At 50.8% G+C, this 14,377-nt stretch overlaps 1 protein-coding gene across 1 annotated transcript in view; it reads left to right on the forward strand.

The window, feature by feature from the left end:
- LOC144139636 (uncharacterized) overlaps positions 1 to 14,377 on the forward strand; it is a 49,099-nt gene that overhangs the window by 17,871 nt on the left and 16,851 nt on the right. The window contains exons 3-6 of the mRNA XM_077671932.1: positions 2,241 to 2,414; positions 4,902 to 5,009; positions 7,328 to 7,391; positions 9,679 to 9,753. Of these exons, the coding sequence (XP_077528058.1) occupies positions 2,241 to 2,414; positions 4,902 to 5,009; positions 7,328 to 7,391; positions 9,679 to 9,753 (421 nt within the window). The remainder of the gene's footprint in view (positions 1 to 2,240; positions 2,415 to 4,901; positions 5,010 to 7,327; positions 7,392 to 9,678; positions 9,754 to 14,377) is intronic.

Raw genomic sequence — 14,377 nt, forward strand, 5'->3', positions numbered from 1 at the left:
TGTTTCAGTTGTCTGTAAAGGGGGAGAGGTGGCTATTGTGATGATTCGTATTCCGTTCCTGTTTATGTAGTCAGAGGTGATGTCAGCGTCTTGCGGTGTTCCTTGGAGGCGAGTGTTTTGTGTGAGAATGTAGTTGCTGATGTCGGCTGCGGGGAGCCCAACCGGAACGCCAACGATTCGAAACATCGGTTTTTGGGGGGCCAGGATGTGCATGCTGTAGCCTTGTGCCCGCGGGTCTTGCTCGATGGATTGTTTTAGGCGAGTAATTCCATTCATGCTTGAGGATGAAACCACCACCGTGCTGTTGGTAACCCTAAGGCCTACATCTACTAACCCCAGTTGTTCTGGGTTGATGTTTGTGGTCAGAAAGGTCGCTATGGTGTTTGTGTTTACACCTTTCTGGCTGGTTGCATTGATAATCAATGCTGTCCTTGGTCTGGGGTTGCTTTTGGGAGTGTGGATGATGTTTGAGTTTGTTTGCGTACGTGTTCGAAGGAGTGGGTTGGGCTGTGGGATTTTGGGTTGGTGCAGGTACAAGGTGTTGGTAACGTGAGGGTTGGGCAGCAGGAAAGGTTTGAACACGTGGTGGTGGATCAAAGGCCAAGCGGTTGGGAGGGGGTTCTTTGGGAGGCTGGGAGGTGAGTCGAAAAGCGGGTTGGTTGGTGTGGGTGGGGTTATTCTGGGGATTTCGCGTTGGCATGGCAGGAGTGGGAAGTAGGGGTTGTTTTCGGAGGAGTGTTTGAGGGCAGGGTTGAAGAAGGTGATGGGGTGCTATAGAATGATGGAAGCTAATATCTTGGAGGCACCCTGGATATGTCTGTCGGCTTCCTCCGACGCCCGGTGGGTCATTTTATTTCTCGGGCGAGCACGTGTGCGTGCTCATTTCCAGGACGAGAGGGATGGCCAGTGGTCCAGATGATACAAATGAAGGGAAGCTTGGATGGGTCGCAGTGTCGAAGAAATTGGTTTGCTTGGACGGACAGGAGTCCAGAAGAATATGCACGGCGTGAGAGTCCGTTATAATTTGCCAGGTATTGTCGTCGTCAGCTTCCGCGGGTCGGGCGGTGGCGATGTGGGATACAGCCAATGCTATGACCATTTCCTCGGCCACCACGATGGAATCGGTGCGTACAGAGCATGTAGTTTGCGCATTGCCAGCAATTACAGAGGTCACTGCTACTTTAGCGTTTGGGTTGGCTGGGTAACTGGCTGCGTCGGTGTAAGTCACATGTGGGTCGTGGTCGTACTGGTGAAGTAACGCTTCGGCTTGGGCCCGGCGCCCGCCCTGGTTGACCTCCGCGTGCATGTTTCCGGGGAGCGGGCATCTTGTAAATGCGCACGAAGGGTAGCGCGAGAGCCACAGGGTTCGGTGGGAGAGGTGACGACGGCACGAGGTATCCTAGGCGGGCGAGCACGTGACGACCGGTGTGGTTGGTGTTAAGGCGGATAAGCTGACCAGCTCGTTGTGCCTCTATAATTTCCTCTATGGTGTTGTGGACACCCATTTGAAGGAGACGTTGTGTAGAAGTGTAGGGGGAAGTCCCAGGGAAGCTTTGATTCCTGTCCGTAAGGTAGTGTTGAGGCACTGGAGTTCGGAGCGCAGAAAACTGCAGAAGGGGACGTGGTAGGCGAGGCGGCTAATGAGTATGGACTAAACAATGGGGACAGTGTCTGTTACCTTGAGGCCGGTGCGTCGGTTGGAGATGTGGCGGATCATGTGCGTGATTTGGGTTTTGAGGAGGTGAACAGTGTGCTTAGCGCGGCCGTTAGACTGTAGATTGAGGCCTAGGACTCGGACTGGGGTGACGCAGGGGATAAAATTGCTGGCAAGGTAAACGGAGAATTCTGGCTTGGTTACTGGTCGTATGCGGGGAGGTAACACAAGAAGCCCGGACGTCTCCGATGCGCAAGACAGGCCTCCCAGAGAGACATAGTTCAGAACTACATTTGCTGCCTTTTGCAGGGCGTCCTGTATTTGGCCGTCCGATCCGCGCATTGCCCACATTGTTACATCATCCGCGAACAGCGCGTGGCGAAGCTCCGGAATTGCGCCGAGTAGAGGAGGCAACTTAGCCATGGCCACATTGAAGATGATCGGGGATAGAACTGAGCCCTCGGGCGTTCCTCTTCCAGTCAATTGAAAGGGTGGTGAGTGGTGCTCACCTAACCCTATGGTGACGGTCCCATCAGCCAGCAAGAGTCTGACGTAATTGTATGTGCGTTCTACACAATTTACCCAGGTATTTCAAAAGACCTCTTCCACCGCCGAGAGCCCGCTCGCCGATTCAGAGCGGTGTTCTACGAAGTCGGAATCCCGCGGCCGACACGGGGACCCAGCCAAGAATCCGCATCACCGATCCACCGCCCCCGGATGCAGCCGGGATGCCGGCCATAGCGGATGTACCCAAGCTAAGGTGAGCTGGAAAGAGCAGTTTCCTCCCCTCCCTTCTAACGACACTTTCTCGTCCCACCCCATCACAACAACCTGCCCCACACCCACACCCACCCACAATACCCAATGCGCTCCAGGCGATGCGAACCGAACTGGGAGTCCAATTCGCGGCTACCATACAAAAACTGCAGGCAGATGTCGACTACCTCCGCCAACAACACACACAAGCCTTACAGCACTACACCGCACCATAGACAAAATCCGGAGCCATGGCTGCGGACGCATCACGAGGCCTTTCAGAACGAACTCCGAACCCTCGTAACTGATACCATCCGCGAGGGGCTCAAACAAGCTCAACCCCAGCCGATTCTCCCACGTACTCTCCCACTAGACACGCACAGAGACAGATATCACCGACATTTACGCCGTGTCTACCCCTACCCCAGACCCACAACAGATCCCCCCGGCAATGCTTCAAACTCCGCCAAGCCACGCCCTCAACATGGCTAGCAAGTCGAGGCCACCAAATCCACACACCCGCCATACGCCGGAACCTCTGCGCATTTGGAAATGGAATTGTAGGGGCTACCGACGCAAGAAAGGGGCACTTTTGCAATATATTGCCACGCACTCGAATTCGCCAGACGTAATTGCTCTTCAAGATATCAGATGTGATCCCACCCTACCAGGCAACTCTGTACTCCAAGTCCAAAATAGACGACCAGGCGCCTCTAATGACGGCTTTGTAGACAAGAGGATCGCAGTCATTGATCCCTCTACAGGCAGTCCCCATGACATCCCGCACGTATTACTAGAAATCATCCCGAATACCTCCAAACAAAAAAGTGTATCCGTCCCCAACATATAAAGTACGCTCCAGGCCAGACGAGACACATTTGACCACCTCTTCGATAGCACCCTCTCTTTAGAAAAACGGACCAACAGCCCCATACTTATAGTGGGCGACTTCAATGCGGCACACCCGTCTTGGGGCTACATGACACAAAATTTCAAGGCACGAAAGCTAGCCCTGACAATAGCCAGGTGCCATCTTACGTTTCTTACAGAACGTGGCCAGCTCACTCGCCTGGGTAACAGCGTTACACGGGATACATGTCCGAACCTCACTCTAACCCATGGCCTTAGCAACCACATGTGGTCAAACCTCAGCAGTGATCACTGCATCCTCTTCACTGAGATAGCGGACTTCGGTGCCAAGGTTTCCAACCGATCGGTCGCAATCACCGACTGGGTCGCCTTCCGCAAGCGCGTCCGGCCCTGCCGAGTGACGATAGCTCATCCGACACTGACACTGCGTCAATTACTGGAGACCCCGAGCAATTGCATCTTCCTTCCCTCCCAGAGTGGTTCAGCAAATTAAACGCGATCTGGAAGACACTACTAGAACCGGACAAACCACAGCTCAAACGCCAGACGTGGACAACCACCTTATTCATATTTGGGATGCCCCCCGTAGCCTCAGCAAATGATGGCGAGGGCGAAGGCACAATCGGAAACTTCGTACACGGATCGCCTTTCTCACCGCCGAAGCCAAACACTACGCGGCAGAATTGACACGGGCCAACTGGCAACATTTCTGTAACCAGCTACAAGGAACAGCTAGAACAGCAAAGACATCGTCACTGATGCGCAGTCTTTTCGACCCCAAGCAGACCAAAACAGAAGCCAAAAAAGCCATCCGTACATGGAAAACCTTGACTGCTGGAAGAGCAGCCGCTAACCCAGCGGCATGCCGCGGATCGCGCTGGGCAGGGTATCGTGCGGCTTCGTTGGCCGCGTAACCTGAATTGAAAATTGGCGATTACGTTTTCATTTCAAGCCTCAGCACCCAACAGCGTAACACTGCACTAGAGGGTACGTTCAAGAGAGAACTGATGGCATGCCACTTTGCCCATACACATTCCCCGAATGCAGCGTGCCGTGCGTTGGTCTAACTGAAATAACGGCCTGTGTGGATAGATTTTTCCGTGGCAGGATTTTTGTGACCGATTGCTGCACGCGAATTTTTACGGTAATTTCCTGCTTTTAAAGTCCCGTGTGCAAGTCGGCATAGCATGGGTGAAATTGGCAATGTGCCGAAGCAACTCCTTCTATATAGCGTAGCTGCGCAGCTGTTATAGCGCAGGCTTTCTTAGTGGGACCTATGGCGTCCTATAAAAAAAACTAATGCATTTCCGCACAGACCAGGTTGGTCGACCTTAAAGCTCAGATAAGATCTCTGGACAGACACGGCAAGTCCGTGAAACCGGGATCCCATTATGTCGAAAAGGTTACTTGAAAATCCCGAAAAAGGATAAGACAATACTCGCATCGATCATGAAGAAGGGGTACAACAGTGCAGTACCTTTATCCCATAAACCGCGTATCGGTATACACTTAGATCGTTCGTAGATGCGTTTACGTAGTGTGCGAAAAATGGTCGCATCAAATGCCGCCGTTGCGGCTTGAATGTCTTGTTCTCTGCTAACAGGCAACACCCCTTCTGCAGGATGCGAAGCGGAGGGAGAAGACGGCGAAGCGCGAGATGGAGGCTATTCGTAAGGCGATGGCTGACATGGAGGCCGAGCTGAAGCAGTGTCAGCACTTCGTCGAAAAGGTACGCGGGACAATGCCCCGGTTGACAGCGTCGTTGAGTACAGTGCCTTGTTGGCGCAGCCGGTGCTCTGTTGCTCGAACGCGGCAATGTCGCGTTAAGCCCCGGGTAGCGGAATACTTCTGAAGGCTAACGTAGCTGTTGGTCTTGAATGAAAGGCAAAGTGAGCGTTGACAGCCTCTCCCGGTACCGATTGGTGTGTTCGAACCTCGGGCTTGTTCTGGTGCATTGACGTGGCCGCTAGTTGTGCTCACCATTCTGGTGTGCTGAGGGATGAAACAGCGCCGACTATTGGCCAATGATGTAGTTTCCCTGCTATTTGTTAACTTCACCTGTGCTCCCTATGGTTGACGAAGTTAGCTTTCTGCTTACCCTTAATTAACTGAAGCTCTGTAGTTGCTGTTTCAGTTTTATTCCTGACCTGAGTGAACATGTAGTTTGGGCATCGTAATCATCATCATGATCAACAACAGTCTATTCAGGTCCACTGCAGACCGAAGGACTCTCCCACTGCCCTCACCAACTTCGGTCCTGGGCTGCCCGATTGCATTCTTTGCCTCCGAATTTTCTTACTTCTTCTGTCCACCGATTGATGGCCTTCCCCTTCTTCAAATCCCGTCTCTCGGCGTCCACGCGGCGGCCCCCGTTGCCCACATGCTGTCGGTTTGGCCTGTGGGGATATCCCTACATGGCCAGCCCAAGTCCAGTTTTTAATTTGAACTATGATATATTCTGCTCGAGTTCGCTCTCTAATCCAGGTTGCTCGTTTTCTGTCCCTAAGCGTTACTCTTGGCATTATTCGCTCTTTGGCCCGTTGGGTGGATCGCAGTTTGCTTTAGACTTGTTTAATAAAGTGCCAAGTTTCTGCTCCGTATGTCATCACCGGTAGAACGCATTGGTTGAATACTTCAAGTTTTAGACATATATAGGTAGAGAACATTTCATTAGTTGCGAGTGCTTGCCCAGTGCACTCCAACCCATTCCTATTCTGCGCCGGTTTTTTTCTCGTGGTTGGGGTAAGCACTGACCACCGGTCGAAGGCTGTTATATTCCTCTACTTGTTCTAGTGTTTCGTCACACACGCTGACAAGGATATCGACGCAGTCAGCATGTTTATTTGTCACTGCTTTGGATTTAATAATGTTTATTGTAGCTGCAGTGCGAAGCTTCCGAATTGTAGATCTTCAATCATTTTTTGCATCGGTTCTGCCGAATCACTGAGCAAGGCTATCTCGTTTGTGTGACGATGCTGAGCGGCCGCCGGGGGAAATATTGTCTGCGCATCTGCTCACATTGTTGCTTAATCCGGAAAATTAATCCGGAACCCTCCACTACGCCATGCCTCCTCATCGCCTCTTCATCGACTTTATGAAGCCTAATAATGTCCTCAACTAACAGTATATGGTGACATTCTTCTAGACACAAATTGTGTCGTCCCGTAGTTTTAACTGAGCGACCTAATTGTGACGACACTCCCGCGGTCGGATGACTGACTCTGTCGAAGGGTCGGCGAGCCGCACAGTAAGCGCAGTCAAGCCAAGCCCTTAGAGTAAGCGTCATAGGCAACGTCATCATAAATTAGCAAAGATGGTGCATACATGAGGACAGTTTAAATTTATTTTTGTACTGAATACATTCACGGAAGCACACTAAGAGTGGTCGAAAGAAATATGACCAAGGGATTCCAGACATTATTGTGCACATGTAATCGCATAATCTTTACAAATATATTCTGTGTTAACTAGGGAACCGCTTTAACACGGAGTACACCCAATTGAAATGTTCAGAAATTCAGCTCGTCCCATAGCAGTTTGTTCAAAACAATGGAGATAGCGTTGGAGCGTAGCCCTACACGGAAGAGAATTTTTTGCGGTGGGAAGGTTCGTGCGCGCACCATGGAATTTCCCAGAGCAGTTCAAACCATTCCAACGTTTGCTTCGTGCCATGCTTCTTTGCACATCTCAACTGTGGGCTGCGTGCAGTGACCCACGTCTTGTTACGTCTGAGATCAGAGTTGGGTGCGAATGTGGCGTGCTCGTGACGCAGGAGTGCTCCATGGTTGGTATTGGCCGCGGTACGTGCGCTTGCATACACGGATATAGTTGTGTATCACGAAACTTGCGCTAAATAGACATAAACATACGAAGGAAGACGGACGATGCGCAATCGTCCGTCTTCCTTCGTCTGTTTATGTCTATTTAGCGCAAGTTTCGTGATACATAATGCACCAACTAGCCCAACAGCACATTATACTGGAGGATATAGTTGTCCTTACGTACGAGGGCTACAGAAGGCACGATTTTTGTTCCGATGGCTTGCAGTTGATGAAGCTGGCCCAAGGAGCGGACGACCCGACTGCCGCTACGAACCATCTCACAACTACCGGTGCGTATTCTGGCCTGCAGGCGCGCTTGTGTCCTCGTTATGGCACGAGACAGCACGTTTCTTAAAGAGAACCCTAACGAACCCTCGAAAGACGGAGGTACTCGAGACTCTGTTGGAAGGGCTTCATATGGGGTGGTCGAACTGGCAGTACGTGTGGGGACGAAAAGCGACCAAACCCGCCGCCATCTGGTTGGAAGGGGATGGGTAGACCAGTGTTGTACACGCTCCTCTAGAACAGGAACAAAAGCTCGTTCCTCATTCCTTCGCAATTTTGAAACGAGTTCCCGTTACAAGTTCCTTTAGTGCGACAGGTACGCGTTCCTGTTACACTTCGAACACTGGAACTAGTCGTTACATTAACGTTACAATTGATTTATTAAATTGAAATACTGTAGGATAACGGGAAGGCGAAATAAAATGCGCAATTTAAACCCCACATCCAAATACGTACATTATTGCGTAGCATTCTTTGCAGAGTAACCTCGCTGCCAGGACCGTGTAATGCGCTGCATTTCCACACAAATGCAGATATGGCGGGAGTATGAGCTTTAATCGTTCGAGTAGGGCAATTGGAGATGCCCGGACAGAATTATTTTAAAAAAAAGCAATAGATTTAGCTGTCAAGACCTCACACTGTAGACAAGCGACATAACAATGCTGCGCATTAGTGGACGATTCTCAGAATTTCTGCGGATTTTATACCAATAGAAACACCTCCGGCCGCCGATTATTTGGAGAGAAAAGGAATGCAAAGAAACGCTTCTAGACGAATTTTTAGAGAGCACCGGGCATATACCCCAGACATGTTATTACAAATGAAACACAACTGGCGCGTTCCACGTCGGTCTTCGAATGCGCACCCAGTATACTGGGCTTCAGATGTGCAATAGAAAGTTATTCACATGCACGGACATATTAAATTTCTAGCAATAGAAACCGCGTCGGAAAAAAACAGTACATAGGCGTTTAACGAATACTTATTTTCTATTACACTGAGTGGGAAAACTGTGCAGAATACATACAAGCATCTTAGTAGAGTCCCTTGTTTGGACTCGCCAAGAGTTACACCTCAATTTTGGAGTCAGGCAGACGAACCCATTTTGTCGTCAACACTTTGTTGGCAATGTTAAAGAATCGTTCCACCGAAGCGCTTGAGGGTACTGCCGTGTTGAACTTAAGGAAAAACTGGTTCAATCCCTCGGAGTTCTTCATCTATGACAGCGGGTAGTCAATTGGTACCAGCAGGTACTGCGAGAGCCCACCTTCTGCTTCAGCTGTACCATAAGTGTCAAAAGAAATCTGCGGGCGCGGACCAGGCGGAAAAATCTGGGCATGCCGCTTTGGTCACCGACGCCAGATATGTTTTTATGTTGATGGCCGCCTGCTCTCATTTAGAACTGTCTGGGATCAATTGCAGGTTAGTAGTTGGGGATATGCAACCGGTGACGACGAGGTCGCGCTTTACTTTGAGGTGTCCAAACCTGCAATTCCGAATGATTGATTCAACCGCAGAATCTATTTTGGATAAGGGCGACAACTGCACTTGCCAGAAGGCCACAATAGGTCAGTCGCTTCATAGCCTCGTAGCTAATTCTATTCTCCACGACGACAATAACACCAAACACTGCGATAATAGGCGAAAGACAGCGATACCCGAGATTCACGCATGAGAGCGCAACTATCAACTGGCTTTATTTTCCGACCATTTCGCAAAGCTTTGGGAACGAGAACAGGACAGATAAAACACTCAAAGTGACCACATAAAAACCTGGAATTCGCCCAATTGTTGATAATTATAATCGTCCCTTCTTTGTACATGTGGTGGCGGTCAGAGCTCATCATGCGCGCTCGCCTCCCCTATCTCTCACTCACACCCACACGAGGCGCGACTTTCTGCAAAAGTTGACATTCGTTTTCGCGTGTGTGCATCTCGTGTCTCGCTGTCTTTCTCGCAGGTTAGCTTAGCGCAGCGTTTTCTCCTATCCAGTACGGTCGGAGTTCAGGGCTCGCGAGGGTCGGCGCCCTCGAGTACACCTCCTGCGCATGCGCTCGTGGCGTGTGCCGGCATGCAACCCGAGCTCTACACGGACACAGTGGTTGTTTTGTGCATATTTTGTGTGATTGTCGTTAAACCTCTGTGTTAGCGTGCGCGTAACTCTGACCGTTGTGGTTTACTCCCTAAATTATCGCACGCGCGAGCATCAGGGCCAGTGCGTCAGCATCAGAGCTTCACAGTATTACTCTGCCGGACTGAGAATTCATGTTCGCCTTTGTGTTGCCGCTTCAGCCACCTTCAACTCCTCTGGGTCCTCCGTACACAGCGGGAACGAGGCTAACCCCAGAGTACCCACCGCCAGAGCCGGTAAGTAACTATACACCGCCGTCGTCGCACTACTCTGATGCGAAGGGAAGGTGGCGGAATTACCCCTAGCAAAATGCGAAAACGAATCGTCCCAGCAAGCATGGCAAAAATCACGAACCCGTAGGTCCACTAAGTGCGTGAGGAAGTTTACAGCGGTGCGTTCGAGCGCTGTCAGCGCCGTGGGGCGATGGAAATTCGGAGGTGAGATTCGGCTTGCAGCTCTCCGGGACTGTTGCTGTTGCGCATGAGGTCTATGGTTCATACCACAAGCGAGGTACAGCACTGTGGAGGCTGCATTGTTGCCAACAGTGCGCCCACTTAGGGCGCCTAACTCGCCGTGAAGGGGGTCCTGAAAGGACATTCCCTTCTCCCCTCTCGGCAAGTGGCACCACGAGGCCCCGGCGCCTTTTGTCGCTTCTTTCGCGATGAGTTAGGCGCCCTGAGGGGGCGGGCTATTGACAACAATGTAGCCCCCACAGTGCTGCACCTAGCTGGTGGAATGAACTAAAGCTCCCACCTCTCTTTGAGGAGCAGCGGCAATTTTTCGGAAATCCGAGGCTGGAACTTGACGCCTTGTACACGCGGATAGCGAAACGCACAGCAGAGAAATCTCGTACAGCACCCCGGCTGGCTCGGCTGCCTGTAGAGAACACGTGTGACGGTGTGCGATGGGTGCGGTGCATGTCCCCATGTGCGAGGTGCTCTTCCGAGCTGGCGTCTTCTAGGAATACTGGTGGAGAATCCACATCTGCTTCTGTTCGGCTTCCACGTTCCAGTGTTAATGGCGGAGCTTAAGCGTCGTCTCAGTTTTTGTTTTTTTGTTCATAGTTCTAAAAAAGAAAAGGTAGCGTCGGACGTCGAATCAAAGGGGCGTACAGCACCTGCCTCACTGGCGTCGGCAGCCGCCATAGCAATAAGGCTTCGCGCAGCCCGTTGCGTGGTTAGTCTTGTGCCTTTGCCCTGCGAGGAAGCACGTTCCGCGGAAGGGTGGGAAAATTGGAAAGCTACCAGCAAGAGAAACACTGTAATGGATTGTAGATTTTTGCACTGCCTTGAACGCCCTAAAGCCTTGGCATCAAAAACAGCCAAATCCTAGCGATGGAGCATTTACAGAAGGAACGCCATTTCCTCTGCCGTTCCTATAAACGTAACGAGTTACCGTTACAGTTCCACTGAATGGTGGCGCTCCTCCTTTCCTCCCAAAAACTAGTCCAAGGAACGCCGTTGCGCACAGCACTGGGGCAGACGGAAGCCAAAAGCAGGCTGTGAGCGTTCGAGGCCAGTAAAATCCCGGATTTAGCATAGCCGCCCGCTTTCCAACTTATTTCTTTAATAAGACATTTTCAACCAACCACCGTACCTGCACACACTCGCGGAGTTTTGTGCAACTGGCAGCCATGTGCCTCCTCGTTGACTAAATAGGGAATAATGTCAGCCCGTAGCAACACAATGTTGACACACAATCTGAACAGCAACCACCTTTAACGTGCTTTATTCTTGGGTGGAGGGAGGTAAAGGGCGTGAGATGCGATGTGCAGATGCCCGTGGCCTATGCCTTTTGCGACCGGACTCGAGGCACGTGTCCGGTAACACCGCAACACGCTTGTGCTCGCAAGCTGGGGCGGGGCACATCGGGTGCAGTAAGGGACGTTGGTGTGGGTAACAGCGAAATTCGGACATGAGTGCCATGCTGTCATAGCCGCGGCTTCTGCGACCAACCGTGCGCAACAGCCTGCCTTGTCGGGCGAAGTGGTAGGAGGCTAGCTTTTGATATATTTTTGAATGTGCTAACCTACTCCGATTGTCGAGCCGTTCTATGGCGCGAGGCGTTTCATATGGCGCCTTTCCTGGCAGTACACCCCAGCTCGGAAGTCGCAATTAGGCTACTAGAAAAGCACAAATCAAGAAAATAGCATAAAGAACAGGACAAATTCTTGTCGGTTTTACTCGCTATTACTAGTTTTACGGTTTGCTAATTACTAAAGTAGCAATTACGCTTCTTGAAAAGCACCCATGAAGAAAACAGCAGAAAGAACAGGACAAATTCTTGTAGGTTTTACGCGGCAGTCAGCGGTCGGACAGGCACAATCCACCGCCATCAATTACATGGCGAGACAGAAACGAGCAGCGTCGCAACGCGTAGAAGGCAGATCTAAGCCGCTCGAAGGGGTGATGCGTGAGCGGATCGCGAGCGGGTCAAGCGGAAAGAGGACACAGTTCTTCGAGAACACGGGGTGGAAGCAAAGCTTCTCATGCATTAAACTAAACATTCATTCTTACGCCTTTAGAATCCTTTAAAAGTGCTTAGGTGTCCTTGCGATTTCCTTGAACTGTGCGTTAGTTGCGATGACGCGCATGGCGCGCATTGCTTGATAATGAATGACTACGTAGGAATAGTGACAGGATTGTCTCGCCGCACAGGACCTGCATTTGGGATTAAGCATGGCCCTTTTCCCTTCCAATTCATTTTTAATGGCAGAGATTTCTAAGTTCCTAGTTTCACAGTCGAGTGTTACCAGGAAAAGTACCAAGAAAAAATTCCCCCGCATTTCCCCGAGGGGGAGAATGTGAAAGTGCGAATGCACGGTTGTCGGCCCGCTTGCGGCGCTTGCGCTCGGCCCCCGCAGCCCACCGCCTCGCCGCCTTCTCTTCCATCTCTTCCATCGGGTTTGTAGTATCACGTGTACACCACGCAGTTATCAAGCCGCTATAACGCCGCTGAGTCGCCAACGCACGCCGCTGACGACGTAGTTTGAATGCGTTAAAGATATAAGGCGCGTCACTAACACTGATATCAGCGTCGCGTCCGTGGCTTGGTCGGTAGAGCGTCGCGCTGCGGCCGCAAAGTCCTCGGATCGAAACCTGGCGCCGGATGCTGTTTCTTTTTTAAATATAGAGGATCACTGCGGACGCCGACGCCGCCGCCGCCGCCGCCGCCGGCGGTGGATGGTTTGGGGTCGCTTATAAAGTGCATTCGCACTTAAAAATACCGAGCGCACGAGAGCGGTCTCCTCGTGAAGCGCACTCGGCGTCGTCCACGCTCACGCGTGGGCTATCGCCTAGGCAAGTACCGAGCCCCACGTGAGCGGTCGCCTCGTGGGGAGAGCAAGGCGTCGGCCAGCTCAACCTTCGAGAACACTGTGCCGAGCTTTCGCGGCGCAGTCTCTCGCGAGCTGTCATCCTTGCCAGATCACGTGCGTTCGCGACTAAAGTGGGGAGCACGGACTGGAGTTTGTGCTGCAGACGCCGCATTCTCCAAGACGGTTGCCGTGGGTTCTAGTACGTGCTAAAGCGGTGCACTTCGGGAGAGATGTGAAAGGCTGCGGTAAAAACGATCTGGGCATGCCAGTCAAAGATAACTTTCAGCGCGAAGTTCGGAAATCCGTGTCAGGTGCAACTGACAGGACTCTGACGAAGACAGAAGGGCAGCCAGCTCTGCTGTTTCTTCTGCCTTGCACCGCTAGTTGAAGCTTCGCCATTTTTCGAGTTCCGCTCTGACATTACAACGGTCGTACACAGTACCGCGTTTTATGACACAGTAGGTACTTCAGAGAGGAGACAAGTGAGCTTCAAAGGTGCGAGAGAAACGCCTTTCAGCTGTGCATCTCCAGTGGCGCCGAGGGGGTTGAGCACTGCGTACGCCTCGGCTCGTTCTCGTTTGAGTACAATAAGGCTTATTCTCTCTCTCTATCCGTCGTCACTACATGGTGCAATACATCTTGCTGGAATCGGTGCTAGGAGGTTTATCCGGCCTATTTCTGAAGCCCAACATGCCAATAGCAGGTCAAGCTGACTCTTGCAGTATTGCTAAAGTGCGATCCCAAATAATGTCGGGGGGCATGGATTCGTTGCGCGTACTCGAAACGGCAACTGGTTGTAACAACCCTCTAAACACAAACTGCAAACACATTCTGACACGCATGAGTCTTACCAAGATCACAAATTTTTTTCTAAATAAAAAATAACATTGACACGCATACAAGTGCGCATGCATCTTGGACATCGTTCACTAACTTCGCAAGATGAATTCTGTCATTTCCGCATCACTGTTCCAGTTGTTGCAGCCACCGCAAATGTCGCATGGTATTTTTGCTTCGTTCATGTATATAAACGAAATACATAGCACTGTATCGACCAAATAAACGATTAGAAGTGCTTTTATTCGAGCCCGTCTATGCAATGCAAACACAACCAAAACTTTGACAAACTCACTTTGGTGTCTCTTTAAACACCTGAATCACGGTAATTATGATACCAGAACGCAAAGTATCCTGATTTGTAAATGAAGACCGCAAAATCGCTTTCGAATGCGTAGCATTGTTTGCCGAGTACCCCCACAGCCGGTACCCTGTAATGGCCGTCATTTGCGCCAAAAGAAATGATTGCCGGAGGCAACACATTTATTCATTATAATAGCGTAAATAGTGTTCATTGGTTGAACGGAACATTGAAACACAAAAGTGCAAAAATAGAAACAAAACAAGTGTCGCAAACGTGAACTGATAAAGTAAATGCAGCTTACACATTGCTCCGAAAACGCGAAGACTAAACAAAAAGAAAAGCCCAGAAAAGAACGTTGGAAATGCGAATAAAAGAATGGCGATAGAAAAAACCAGGTAAAGTC

This window comes from Haemaphysalis longicornis, unplaced genomic scaffold, assembly GCF_048455015.1.
Source record: "Haemaphysalis longicornis isolate Haplotype H1 unplaced genomic scaffold, Haemaphysalis longicornis Haplotype H1 scaffold_5, whole genome shotgun sequence".
In the NCBI taxonomy this organism is placed as follows: Eukaryota; Metazoa; Arthropoda; class Arachnida; order Ixodida; family Ixodidae; genus Haemaphysalis; species Haemaphysalis longicornis.